The 12,551-nt window shown below is 37.4% G+C and overlaps 1 protein-coding gene across 1 annotated transcript in view; it reads right to left on the reverse strand.

Annotated features, from left to right (window-relative positions):
• The window catches only part of fibcd1a (fibrinogen C domain containing 1a), a 155,197-nt gene extending 146,960 nt beyond the window's left edge, over nucleotides 1–8,237 (reverse strand). The window contains exons 1-2 of the mRNA XM_065248381.2: nucleotides 7,894–8,237; nucleotides 7,612–7,694 (exon numbers count right to left, since the gene is read on the reverse strand). Of these exons, the coding sequence (XP_065104453.1) occupies nucleotides 7,612–7,683 (72 nt within the window). The 5' untranslated portion in view covers nucleotides 7,684–7,694; nucleotides 7,894–8,237. The remainder of the gene's footprint in view (nucleotides 1–7,611; nucleotides 7,695–7,893) is intronic.
• Nucleotides 8,238–12,551: the final 4,314 nt, after the last annotated feature.

A 12,551-nucleotide genomic window follows, 5' to 3' on the forward strand; every position in this document is an offset into this window, starting at 1 on the left:
TCACATCTATCTGCTGTCAATATGCTACAACCAAGGCCAGAAGACTTTATTATGCATAAAGGAGGACGTGAAAAGGAATATGTTGTGGTTGAAAGGATCTGGTCAAAATCTGAATTATCAGCCACAATAAACTTTGTGCATGGACTACACTGTCAGAAAAAAATGGTCAAAAATAGTCCCTACTAGGGCGGTACCCTTATAGAAAGTACCTAAAGAGTTCATATCAGTACCTCAGAAGTAAATGTTGGTACCAAATAGTGAATATTAGCACCTCAAAGGTAGATAATGGTACCCTCAGAAATACAGAATGTATATGGGTGATTCTCGCGAAATTAGACTTATGAGGTGTCATAAAACATTTTGATAAAGAAAGTAAATGCTATCAAAATAAGAAGCATACAGTTACAAACATCTCTCCATGTACTATTTTGCACATGATTTCAAATGACATCATACAAACCAATTTTGGTGTTTTTTTCACATTTAAGGGAAAAAGTTTCATTACCGCAACTTGTCCATGACTGGATTTGGGTTCTTTGACATGGAAATATTTATAATAAAAAATCAAAAAAATTAAAAGCTTCAGTGCATGTTATACTATAAACATTTACAGTAAAGAAACATGTGGTATTTGGTGATCATTGGGTAATATAAAGACAATAATAAGGAATAAAAATGTGTCCAAGATCAAATGTCTCATCCTCCACAACAATTTTCAATCATTGTTTAAGCTCTCAAGGAACTAACATTTTCAAAAAAAAATTGTTGGAAGGACAGATTTGACTGTGACACTTAAGATGGCTACCACGTAAACAGTTCTTATTTTTTCTCTCCAGATAAAAGTAGAAATTTTATTTCTCATAGGACCTAAACAACTTTTTAGTTGTCATTACCGAAACATGAGTTTGTAAATGCATACATTTAATGTAATATCATGTTGCGGTTATGATCATTTCTGATAATGATAATCTAAAAAATGTAAATAATTCTATAGGAAATATTTTTTAAATCCTATGAAAATAATGGTTATAGTAAGTTCAGACCTTAATCTAATATGTGCAATAGGGCTTCAAGGGCTTTTTAAAAAATTCTGATGCTGGACACCTTCCATATCTGGATTTTGTGAGAACCACCCATACAGATCTGAACCTAAATGGTACATACTAAGGATGCAATTTCACTAGGAATGTAATTTCACGCTGAAAAATTTCGACCAAAAATTGCATAATCACAGAAAGAAAAAAACATGCAAAATTATAAACCAAAAAAAAAAAAAAAAATCTAACCCAGTCTCACAAAATTATATAACTATAGTCACGTAAATTTGTGATTATTTTTCGTCATACTGTCATGATTTTCCACGTTGTTTTTTTTGGACAGTATCACGAATTTCTGTTAATGTGTCATTGTCATGTATTGGTTACTCAACTGCTTTTTCCTATTTTCAAACCGCTGTCGCTTCGGTTTAGGGTTACATTTGGTGTTTGCGTTAGGATGTCACTTTAAGAATTGGTTTATACAATTTTTTCAGATTTTTTTATATTTAAACCATTGTCGCCTGCCGTTAGGGTTAGAGTTTGGGTAAGGATGTCATTTTATGTAAATATAACCCTAAACCAAAGCAACAATTGTAAGAAAATTGGTTACTCAAAACAGTTGAGTAACCAATGACAATGACACATAAACAGAAATTCGTGATACGGTGGTACGGTCACGAAAAAATGCAGACATTTGTAACAGTATCATAAAAAAAGAATCAAAAATATATGTGACTATAGGTACGTAATTTTGCAAGACTGGGTTAGATAATGGCTGCAATGAGACTTTTATTTTCGGTTTATATATTTGCCTGTTCTTTTCTTTCTGCGATTAGGCAATTTTTGGATGAAAATTTTCAGTGCTAAAAAATACCATGCATCCCTAGTTTATACAATTTAGGTACAGATCTGTATGCATTCGGTTAATGTAATTAATACAATTATACAATAACTTTAAAAGTCATTTTTGGTTTTGTTTTTCGGCCAAGTGCATCCAAAATTAGTATGCACTGTCCCAGTGACAGTGTGGGACCATTTTTGACAATCACAATCATAAAAATTATGATTTTTTTGCTATACTTGTACACCAGTACAAAACCAGCACTAACCAGCATAAACCACATGGGTGCTGGTCAGCAGAGAGGCATGAGTCTGATGTTTTAACCGTTTCTGTGAACTATAGATTGAAATAAAATCTTTTCTGAAACAACCCATCAGTGCCCAACCCATTCTGCTTCCATTGTGAGAGCAAATAAACAACTATTATATAAAAAGGAGCAGGTCTGTATCACTAATACAGGATGGAAAGCAAATGGACATTATGAAATGGGAAAGTGTTTTCAGAGTCATCAGGGCTATACGACAGCATACTTTGTAAGCTGGTGGACACGCTCGGTATTGAGTGTTTTATCTTATACCCACATAATGGCTATGTTCAGTCATGCAGTTACTGCCTTCATTACAGAACAGCAGGCGTCCAGATTTTTGGAAGGGTGGTTAATTGGCAGCGTTGTGTTTGACAAGCATCCCAAAGAAATGAATTTCTGCCCACATGTTTGGACTTTCTATGCCCATTGTGTCCGGGACAAAATTGGTAAACATCTCTCACATTGTCTCTGTTTGGCCATACAATTGGTTTGTGGTGTGCGCCGATGGGAATCGCTGGACAGAACGCAGACGACAGCTGCGCTCGACTAGATTCTTTCCTGGATTAACTTAAGAGATAAAAATCTGGATCTAGACTTTATCTTTATGAAAAGCTACTCATCATCAACCCAGAAAGTCATTTTGCAAATCCTAATAGCTGCTATAATTTTAAGCTACAGTATGAATGTTTCAGGCCCTCCATCGACACTAAAATTGAACACTTTTATTCATTTCTAAGAAATTGAAGAATTAAAATTTAAGCATCTTAAATTTTAGCTGAAAACTGATAACATGCCGTTTAACTGTACCAGCGATATTCTCGGCAGTGTTACAGCCAGTGCAATTCCAGCTCCACAGGATGACAAATGTTTCCCACTGCCTTTAGATTCTTCAATACCTCCAGCCTTTTACAGCTAAAAGCCAACAAGTAAATCAATTACATAGTGTGAAAAACAACTCGCCATGATCTGTTTTATGTGTATGTACGCAGCTGGTGTTTGAGTCAGCATCTGGATTCAGGGTTAACAACACAATAGCATCTTAAAGGGCTTCTTTCTACTGAAGACCCAGCAAGCAAGACGTTAATACCCAGCAAGCAACAGCTGCCATTTCACCGTCTAGGTTAACTATAGACCCGATATAGTCCGGCTATGACTAACCCACTTTTAGCCAAAATAAACTTGAATTTGCCGTTTTTGCCTAATTAATTTGTGAGATGTATAATATTCCATCATGTAAGCAAAGTCAACAGTGATTTTGTTTGCTTTTTATGTATTTATTTTATTTATTTTTGGGCTATGGTTAGACGTCTAATAAATTTTCACCGACAGCCCCGTCTGGGCTGTGTTTTTCAGTCCCTCCAGAAAAAACGTGATTATGCGATCGCATGATTCAATGCATAACCTGCCAAATTCTGCATATTTATGTGGGGGCCACATTTTTTCAAATATGCCGCACTTTCGCAGCATAAATTGCAAATTTCCGTGTACAAAATATGCAGGGTTTGCATGATTTCATAATCCCCGCATTTTCGTAGCAAAAATCAAATATATTTTAGCAGAAAGTTGAAAAATGTTGCATTTACCTCACACAAGGGCAGCCATTTCCCCTGTTGCCATCGGAATGTTATGAAGTGACGTGATTATGTGACGTGAACATCATTGAAATGCTGCAAAAGCTGCAAGCAGTTTTTTGCAAGTTCCCGCAATTTCATAGCATAAAATTGCATAAAAATCCTGCAATTTCCATCGCATTTTTTAAGAAAACGTACTACAAGATCAAGGATTTTTGCCCGCAACAATTACAAAAAAATTCTGCGTTTTTCTGAAAGGACTAGTTATTAGATGTCTATTAAACGCAAAATTGCTTGCTGGGTACTCATTTCTATACAAGAAAAATGCATAATTACGATGAATCGTAATTTTTGGGGGCATTACTTCCAGCAATTTCATCGCATAAAATTGCATAAAAATCCCGCAATTTCCATCGCATTTTTTAAGAAAACGTACTACAAGATCAAGGATTTTTGCCCACAACAATTACAAAACATTCTGCATTTTTCTGAAAGGACTGGTTATTAGATGTCTATAAAAATGCAAAATTGCTTGCTGGGTACTCATTTCTATACAAGAACAATGCATAATTACGATGAATCGTAATTTTTGGGGACATTACTTCCCGCAATTTCATCGCATAAAATGGCAAAAAAATCCCGCAATTTCCATCGCAATTTTTAAGCAAACGTACTACAAGATCAAGGACTTTTGCCCACAACAATTACAAAAAAAATTCAGCGTTTTTCTGAAAGGACTGGTTAGTAGATGTCTATTAAACGCAAAATTGCTTGCAGGGTACTCATTTCTATACAAGAAAAATACATAATTACGATGAATCGTAATTTTTGGGGGCATGACTTCCCGCAATTTCATCATATAAAATTGCATAAAAATCCTGCAATTTCCATCGCATTTTTTAAGAAAACGTACTACAAGATTAAGGATTTTTGCCCACAACAATTACAAAAACATTCAGCGTTTTTCTGAAAGGACTGGTTAGTAGATGTCTATTAAACGCAAAATTGCTTGCTGGGTACTCATTTCTATACAAGAACAACGCATAATTACGATTAGTCGTAATTTTTTAGGGCATTACTGTACACAGACTCTTGTATATTTATTAGAGCTGCTATGGCAACTTAAAGGTCCAACGTATGGAAATAATCCAACATGTTTGTTGTTATTTTCCTGAACTGGCGCATGCCTATGACGTAAACGCGTACGCGAAAAGAGCCACCGTGAGCAGACTTTTGTGTTTTTACCCTTTAGACGGGAACGCGATGGTAGGCCGTTTTTAAGATTTCCACTCTGGAGGGCGTTTTCACTTTTTTGCGTTTTTAAGCCTCAAAAACGCCGTCGCCGTGTAAACGAAAGGTACATCCGATAAAATATTTTTAGGTTTTCACCCTCGAGCGTTCTCGTGTTAACAGGGCCTAAGTGTCTTGCAAGTATTCTGTGAACATGAGCATCTCTTTTATCATAAACCCTTTCGACACGTGTGCAGAAGGCACATATTTTGACATGACGCATGATGCACATAGGTTCACATTGCGCACCGAAAACATATTTTGAACTCCTGGCCCTCTCAAGAGAAGTCACTGGGTGCCACTGGTCAGACTAGATTTTAACACACACTCCTAACTTTACAACTATATTTATGCTACCAGCCACAGGCGCTGCCAAGCTCCAAAAAATAACAAAAAGCACCATAAAGGTGCCATTACAATACAGATAAATTGGGTGAAACTATCCAATACAGGTGATCCATAAAGTAGCTTTGCGTAAGGCAGTGTTTCCCAACCCAGTTCCTGGAGGCACACCAACACTGCACGTTTAGGATGTCTCATTATTTCCCATCTTGGAGTCTCGTCTAATGAGCTCATAAGTGGATTCAGGTGTGTTTGAATAGGAATGTTTAGAAAATGTGTAATGTTGATATGCCTCCAGGAACAGGATTGGGAAACACTGGCGTAAAATAACCATCTTGGATTGTAACATGCATGGGTAACCAACATTGAGAATAGTGTTAAGTAATAAACACCACGCTATGCAAAATGTTACTGACTGCAGCTTAAAGTTAGACACTGTGATGAGCACAAATATTACCCGTATGTCTCACCAAGTACCTTTTTAACCCCTTATTTTTACTTACGCTCTACTGCAGTGGTTCTCAAACTGGGGGACGTGGCCCTGTGGAGGGTCCCGAGATGGTGCCAGGGGGCCCCAGTTTTATGAAAGTGTTTTGTTTAATTTAAATTTTAAGTTTTAGAATGTTTTATGTCACAAATTTTCTTTGGGGGACCCACAAAGTGATGCACTGCACACAAGGGGAGCCGCATGACGAAAAAGCTTGAGAACCACTGCTCAACTGCACATGGGCCACAGGCTTTTCCCATTATACTTAACCGGAAGGCACAATAAGAGTATCACTCCGAATTACAAATCCATCAAAGTCCATCAAAGTTTCAACACGGCAGGTGGTTTAATTCATCCCACGCGATTCCCCCATCTCCCTCCTCCGAGAGAATGTTTTATTAAGAAACATCAGTCAGTCGAATGGCAGACAAATTCGCTTTGATTAATTAACAACACTTAAAATAACTTATGCAGGACAAAAACAAACAGGCCCGGGCAGCTTGATAAACTGGCACGGCACTTCACTTGTGCTGTGCGTTGAAATAACTCACACGAGATGAGCAAATAAAGAACTTCAAATAAAAAGGCAAGAGCTGATGTAAGGCGAAAACCTCAAACAAAAAGTTCCCATAATGTCAACGCTGCTCAAAAGCGAGGCTTGGCATATTCCTAAAAGGGCATTGTATTGTGCTCATCGCGCACCCCTACAGAGAGAAAGGTTTGAAGGATGGCCGTGGACGGATGATAGCAGTAATAAACAGACATTACAGCTTTGATCTGATGCTTAAACAACTATAATCAGGCACGGTATAAACAGTGTTATACGGTATATCTCCTCTAAATGCTCACAGCCTTTACAGAGAGAGCGAGCGAGCGAGCGAGAGAGAGAGAGAATGCAATATCCTATAGCATGCTGGGCTCCACCGTCAGAGCATCTCTGTGGTGTTCTTGCTCTGCAGTGAATGCATGAACTTCCACAGTCATTTTCTGGCAAACATGCAGTCGCTCACACATGAGGAGCTGAGTAAAATCTTTCAGTTCTGTATGAACCGCACTGATGGAAACAAATGATTCCCTTTGTAGGCAGAGGAAATGGAAAGGAATCATTCAACACTACAGCTATATGAGTCTGAATGCTTCATTCATAAAGGTTCATGCCTTACCCTTGTCAAAAAATGACACACAACAACAAAATAAATGAGGAACGTGTACAAAATTTACTGTGATTCATTCTCCAAAAAAACGATTTGCAATTTAGCTTTGTGTAAACTATAAGGTGCGCACCCAAGACTTCTGGATTCAAAGCAATGACATTCAATAAGCAGTGAGAACAAATACTAACATATCTCACTTGATAATAAAATAATGGTGCTAAAAGGGTTTTTTGCAGTAATGATATAGAAGAATCTTTATTGGTTCCACAAAGGTTCAAATTCCTTATCTTTTAATAGTCTGTTATAACATTTTGTGCAACAGAAAGGTAATGTAAATGTTTACGTTTATAACATTACAGACTGACAAAGGACCTTTATATTTAAAGTGTAAAAAGCTTGGCTACAATATATGGGATTTGAAAGTGGGTGTGTTTCCAAACAAAAATCCTACCGAATAAACGCTTGCTGTTATAAATTATACATGCCTAGTCTCATATGTATAGTTTTTTTATCATAAGCATCTCCAAACGATGCGCTCGCACCGTTCAGCGGTAAAGAAACAGGACACGCGTGTCCACATACCTGCGATTTGTGCTGCTGTCCATCCTCGAGTTCTGAAACACTGTTCATGATTTTCCATCGATCATTTACCATTCTCCGAAATCCTAACCATCAGTGAGTTTGGTTGATGGACGAGAGGAGAGAAAGGGATCAGTCTTGTTTAAATTCCAGCATCCGATTAAGAAAAAGGAATCGACAGAACAGTCTACAGAAACTAAAACTACTTCACAGATACGCACAAACCTAAAGGGAACCGGGGGCGCAGCACTACAGATCCACACTCATTTTGCAAAACATACGTACTTATGGGGACTTGTCCCTCGCCCAAAAATAAACAAGAAACAGAAGCAGCCCGAAAGCAGATCCGATCTCTTCAGCACTCAGTTGATGCTGATAGCGGTGATGCGCAGCGCGCTCCGTTCACGCGGGGTTTCCTCTAAAGATATAAAAACTTTCCGTGTCCAGTCTGTATGACACCAAAAACGAAACACACGTATAAAGTTGAGGAAATATCTAGCCTATGTATTGCGCATCCGTGCGCTTTGCTTCATTGCTGTGCTGAATGAAGGTGATTTGTGCTTGGGAGCTCTGCTATAATCCACCCCGTGATCTTGCGCTAACACCGTGTCCACTGAACCATCCGGAGACGCGACGCGCCGGCGAAGTTGCGCGTCACCTCAGGATGTTCACTAACCAATCAGGTGCACCCTCAAGGAGTATAATTGGCAAATGACTTGGCGTACTATATGTACAATGGATTGAAACAGAGAGATCCAAAACCCACTGTGTTTTAGTTGAATCATGGTAACCACAGATTTTCTATACGGTAACCATTTAATCATTTTATTTGTAGTAAAATTGTGGTTATACAAATGTTTATTAATCTGTCAATAAACCATACTTCTATAATAATAAATTCATTTATGGTTCATTTTCACAAGGAAATTGAGTTAATATGGGCTGTTTAAGCAAATTTACACGTACTACTCAATATTCTTGTGCTCCTGTGTAGCTCAGTGGTGGTCGTAGCAGCGCAAACCATCATGGGTTCATCATGATTTGGTATAATACTATGTGTTTGCGTGGTTTATGGTTAAAAAAAAACATTATTTTTCACATACCGTGCATTTTTGTAGCTCCAGATTTCACTCTCTAAATGAAATGCACAGATTTTGTACGAAACTCATCGCTTTGAAAACCGCTGTGTCCCTGATTGCCCGGCTAATCTGTACATTGTTTTTGGCCTGAATACCTCTGACATCAGCTGGAAATGGACGCTCCTTACCATGTTTGAGAGATTTGCCCACAATGCAGTGCTAACAGCTGTGAGTCTGATGTGGGAGGAATTATGATGTCGGTCTTGTCTGTCACCAATCCCAGGAAGTAAACTGTTGCCTACAATCCGTGTGTTTGTTGTAGTCCAAGAAAAGAGATTTACGTTGGAGACGATAACTCGCATCATCGTTTACTTTGGGGTTTGTACCTTTTGCATATCCTTATCATTCACTAATTCACACTTACACGTTTTAAAAAAGTTGCCAGCCAGTGCCAGCGTTTTCATTCGTTCAAAGTTTAATGCCTTCCAGAAAATGTTCTTCTTTAAATATATGAACATACAATATACCAAATGAAAGAACAGACCCTCTGCTTTCAAACAAACAAACAAAAAAAAAAACGTTTCATCCTACCTTCAGTGGTTCTTTTGTACCGGTAATCAGCTTTTGAATATGGGTAGGTTTCTGCAAAAACACCACATTTTGAGCAAAAAGCTGAGATAATTCCATTTTTGTGACGGACTTTTCATAGAGATCCCATTCAGAGCGACTTCCGAGTTTAAAAAGTTGCGGAAGGGCGCCACCTGGTGGATAATAGCGGTATTGCGGAAAGACGGAAAATCTCGTCATTGGCAGGGAAGCGTTTTCTCTTGATTGACGAGATATCTCGTCAATGGCGGCGAAAGAGTTAATGTTAAGCCATTTTGTGCATTCCGCTGATCATTAATATATTTTGTAAGCCCAAGTCCATCAAAACATTTTAGGTTTAAAAACTGCATTTTCAGAAACCATTTTCAAAATGTTTATATATAAAAAAGGACTATGGTATTTTTTCACATGTATATCATGTGTAATGTTTTTAGTGGCTTGAACAAAGATCTAAATACCAGGAAAATTGTACTTATTCACGATCTTGATTCAAATCAAGTACTGTACCATGGTATCACCATTTGATATTATCATTGTACCATAGTACCTTTTTGAAATAGCATTGGAAATAGCATAATGACAGTACAAAGTTTACTGACTAGTCACCATAAATGCAAATTTTGAATGTCAGATTCATAACAGGTTGCGTCATTCAAAGGTAGATAAAAAGTGAGCACCTAGCACCTACTGTATCCTGTCAGCTGATAAACAAGGTGCCATTTGTGCTGTGAAAACTATGCCATATAGGTGTTGAGAACACTAAAGAAAAATTATGTGTTTCTTCTGAAGTATAACAGCCGTTTGAAAAAAGGTATTTAATTGCTCTTTGCTACTGAATTTTCCTGAAGGCAGTAAATATACTGTAACATTTTCATATATGTTTACATAAACACAATTATCCAACGCAACAATTTTCAGTCCATTATTTCCCTGGGGATGACCTTACAATTGTTAATGCCAAGATGAGCTACAAAAACATAAGAAACAAGCTTCAAGTGATCCACCATGAGGGTTTGCGCTAATTTTAGTTGCTTGAAAACGTAGCATGTGCTTTATACTTTAGTTGAAGTCTGCAAGCTTTAGCAGGGTGGCAGACCCAAATGTCAACGTTTCGACAGAAACTGTAGAATAATGAACATCTGTTTCAGCCTTTTCTAGTTGTGCGTGCTGTGCAGGGGAAGGGAAGAGTAACCTCGATGCTGTCGACTTGGTATGTAAAATTGTCAAACCGCAGAGTTAGCAGAGCTAGAAACATGAGCCACCGAGCATTGCCGTCTGTCATAAAAAAGCCTTCTTCTGTATAAAGAGGCTCTGAATAAGATACAAAAAAGTAAAGGCAGCCAAAGATGCAGCTTGTTAATATAGGCTACAACAAGACACTTCTCAATGACAGCTTAAAAAAGTCAAGAAGCGTTTGTTTTTGTTTTTTAGGCTGAAGATAAATAATGAGTTATTCGCTGAAAATAGAAATGGGACTAGAAGTCTCTTCTGATTCAAGATATGTAACCCACAATCAATCAAGCGTACAGTCAATTGACCAAATGGTTTTCCAATAAGTTGTTTGTTTTCCTGTTCATTTACCTCACATCCATCTGTCCACTTACTACTGTCACACAGTTTCGAAAGATTCTTCAAAAGATTTATTTTAAAAACTGAATTGATTATAAAAACTAAACTAAGACTTTATTTACATCAAAATTAATAATGTTTATATTTCGATCATGTTTACCACCCACGCCTATGACTTAATATTAGTATTTTGCACCTGTAAAAAGTTCACAGTGAAATATAAATGATAGATGGACACAGCTGGCAAGTTCAAAATTGTTTGTAAAGTTTGGATCTGAAAATGTAATTTTTTCTTTGGCAAGATTGATAAATGATTTTCATTAAAAAATCAAGACGTTAAAATCTCATGGCAATTTATAACTATTTTCTTGTTTTATTTGGATGAATTCGTACAAAATCATTGTGTCATTGGGTTTGAGGTGGGGTTAGGAGTGGGTTTTTTTTTGTTCATCCTGTATTTCGTACAAATTTGTACACAGTCAAAAAAAAAACATTATAATATGTCAAAGCTGTCACTGGGGCAGTACCCTTTCAAAAAGCACATCTTTGCACCTAATGGTGCCTTCACACCAGACACGAATGAAGCGTAAGCATGAGTGATCTACACATTAAGCCAATGCAAAGATGCGATAGACATCCTGCTGCGCGATTTGCACGAATTAAGCCACATTCATTTTATAACTCATTCACTCGTCTCTTTCAATGAGGACGTTATGAGGCGTTTCTTAATATGGCTGTCATAAACAAATGAGTAACGTCCAATCCATTAACTAACAAGAGACGGATGACGTGAACTCAACTGCTTTGCTTTCATTGGTAGTCTCTCCAAAAAGTCGTTCATCATTTGCATAAAGTTAAACTTTTCTCAACTCTGGCCAAGCTTCCATTGAAATGAAGGGGATTGCATCACTTTGCTACTGCTAGTCGCTGCTAGTCTGAATACAGCTTTTGGCAGCACGAATGTTGAGTCGCAAATTGAACGTTTTAGGCGTTTGGGTGAGTTAAAAAATCTTTGGCGGATATTCGCGCCACGTTAACCAATAAGGAACTTAGTAGCTACATGATTATGACATAGTGAGTGGAGGCAGAAATACGAAACGACAATGGAGGAAAAAATCATTGTCACTGTATATATATTTACATATTGGGATTACAAGCTAGCTAAAGCCGGAAAAATTTGCGTATTAGCTTGTATTTTAGCGTATTTCACACGCAAGTGGCGCGAATTAACTCAAAATATTCAAGCGTCCAACTACCTGCGAAAAGCGTGATTTATTCACTTAATTTGCATCTCATGTGAACGAACCATAAAGAGTTCATATTAGTACCTCAAAGGTACATATTGGTACTAAATGCATACACTTCTGTACCTAAAGGTACATATTAGGTCCCCAGTGACAATTTGGGCCATTTTTTTTCAACTTTTTTTTCTCACAATGTTCCGTGGTATAGTCAGGGAATATTTTGCTCATTTATCTGTGTCATTGTTACGGATTTGGTACTCAACTGTTTTGTCCTATTTTCTACCATTGTTGCTTCGGTTTCGGGTTAGATTTACATAAAATGATATCCCCAACTCTAACCCTAACGCCAGGTGACAATGGTTTAAAAATATGAAAATATGAAAAAAAAGAAATCAGAAAAAATTGTATAAACCAATACTTAAAGTGACATCCTAACGCAAATACC

Source organism: Paramisgurnus dabryanus, chromosome 11 (genome assembly GCF_030506205.2).
Source record: "Paramisgurnus dabryanus chromosome 11, PD_genome_1.1, whole genome shotgun sequence".
In the NCBI taxonomy this organism is placed as follows: Eukaryota; Metazoa; Chordata; class Actinopteri; order Cypriniformes; family Cobitidae; genus Paramisgurnus; species Paramisgurnus dabryanus.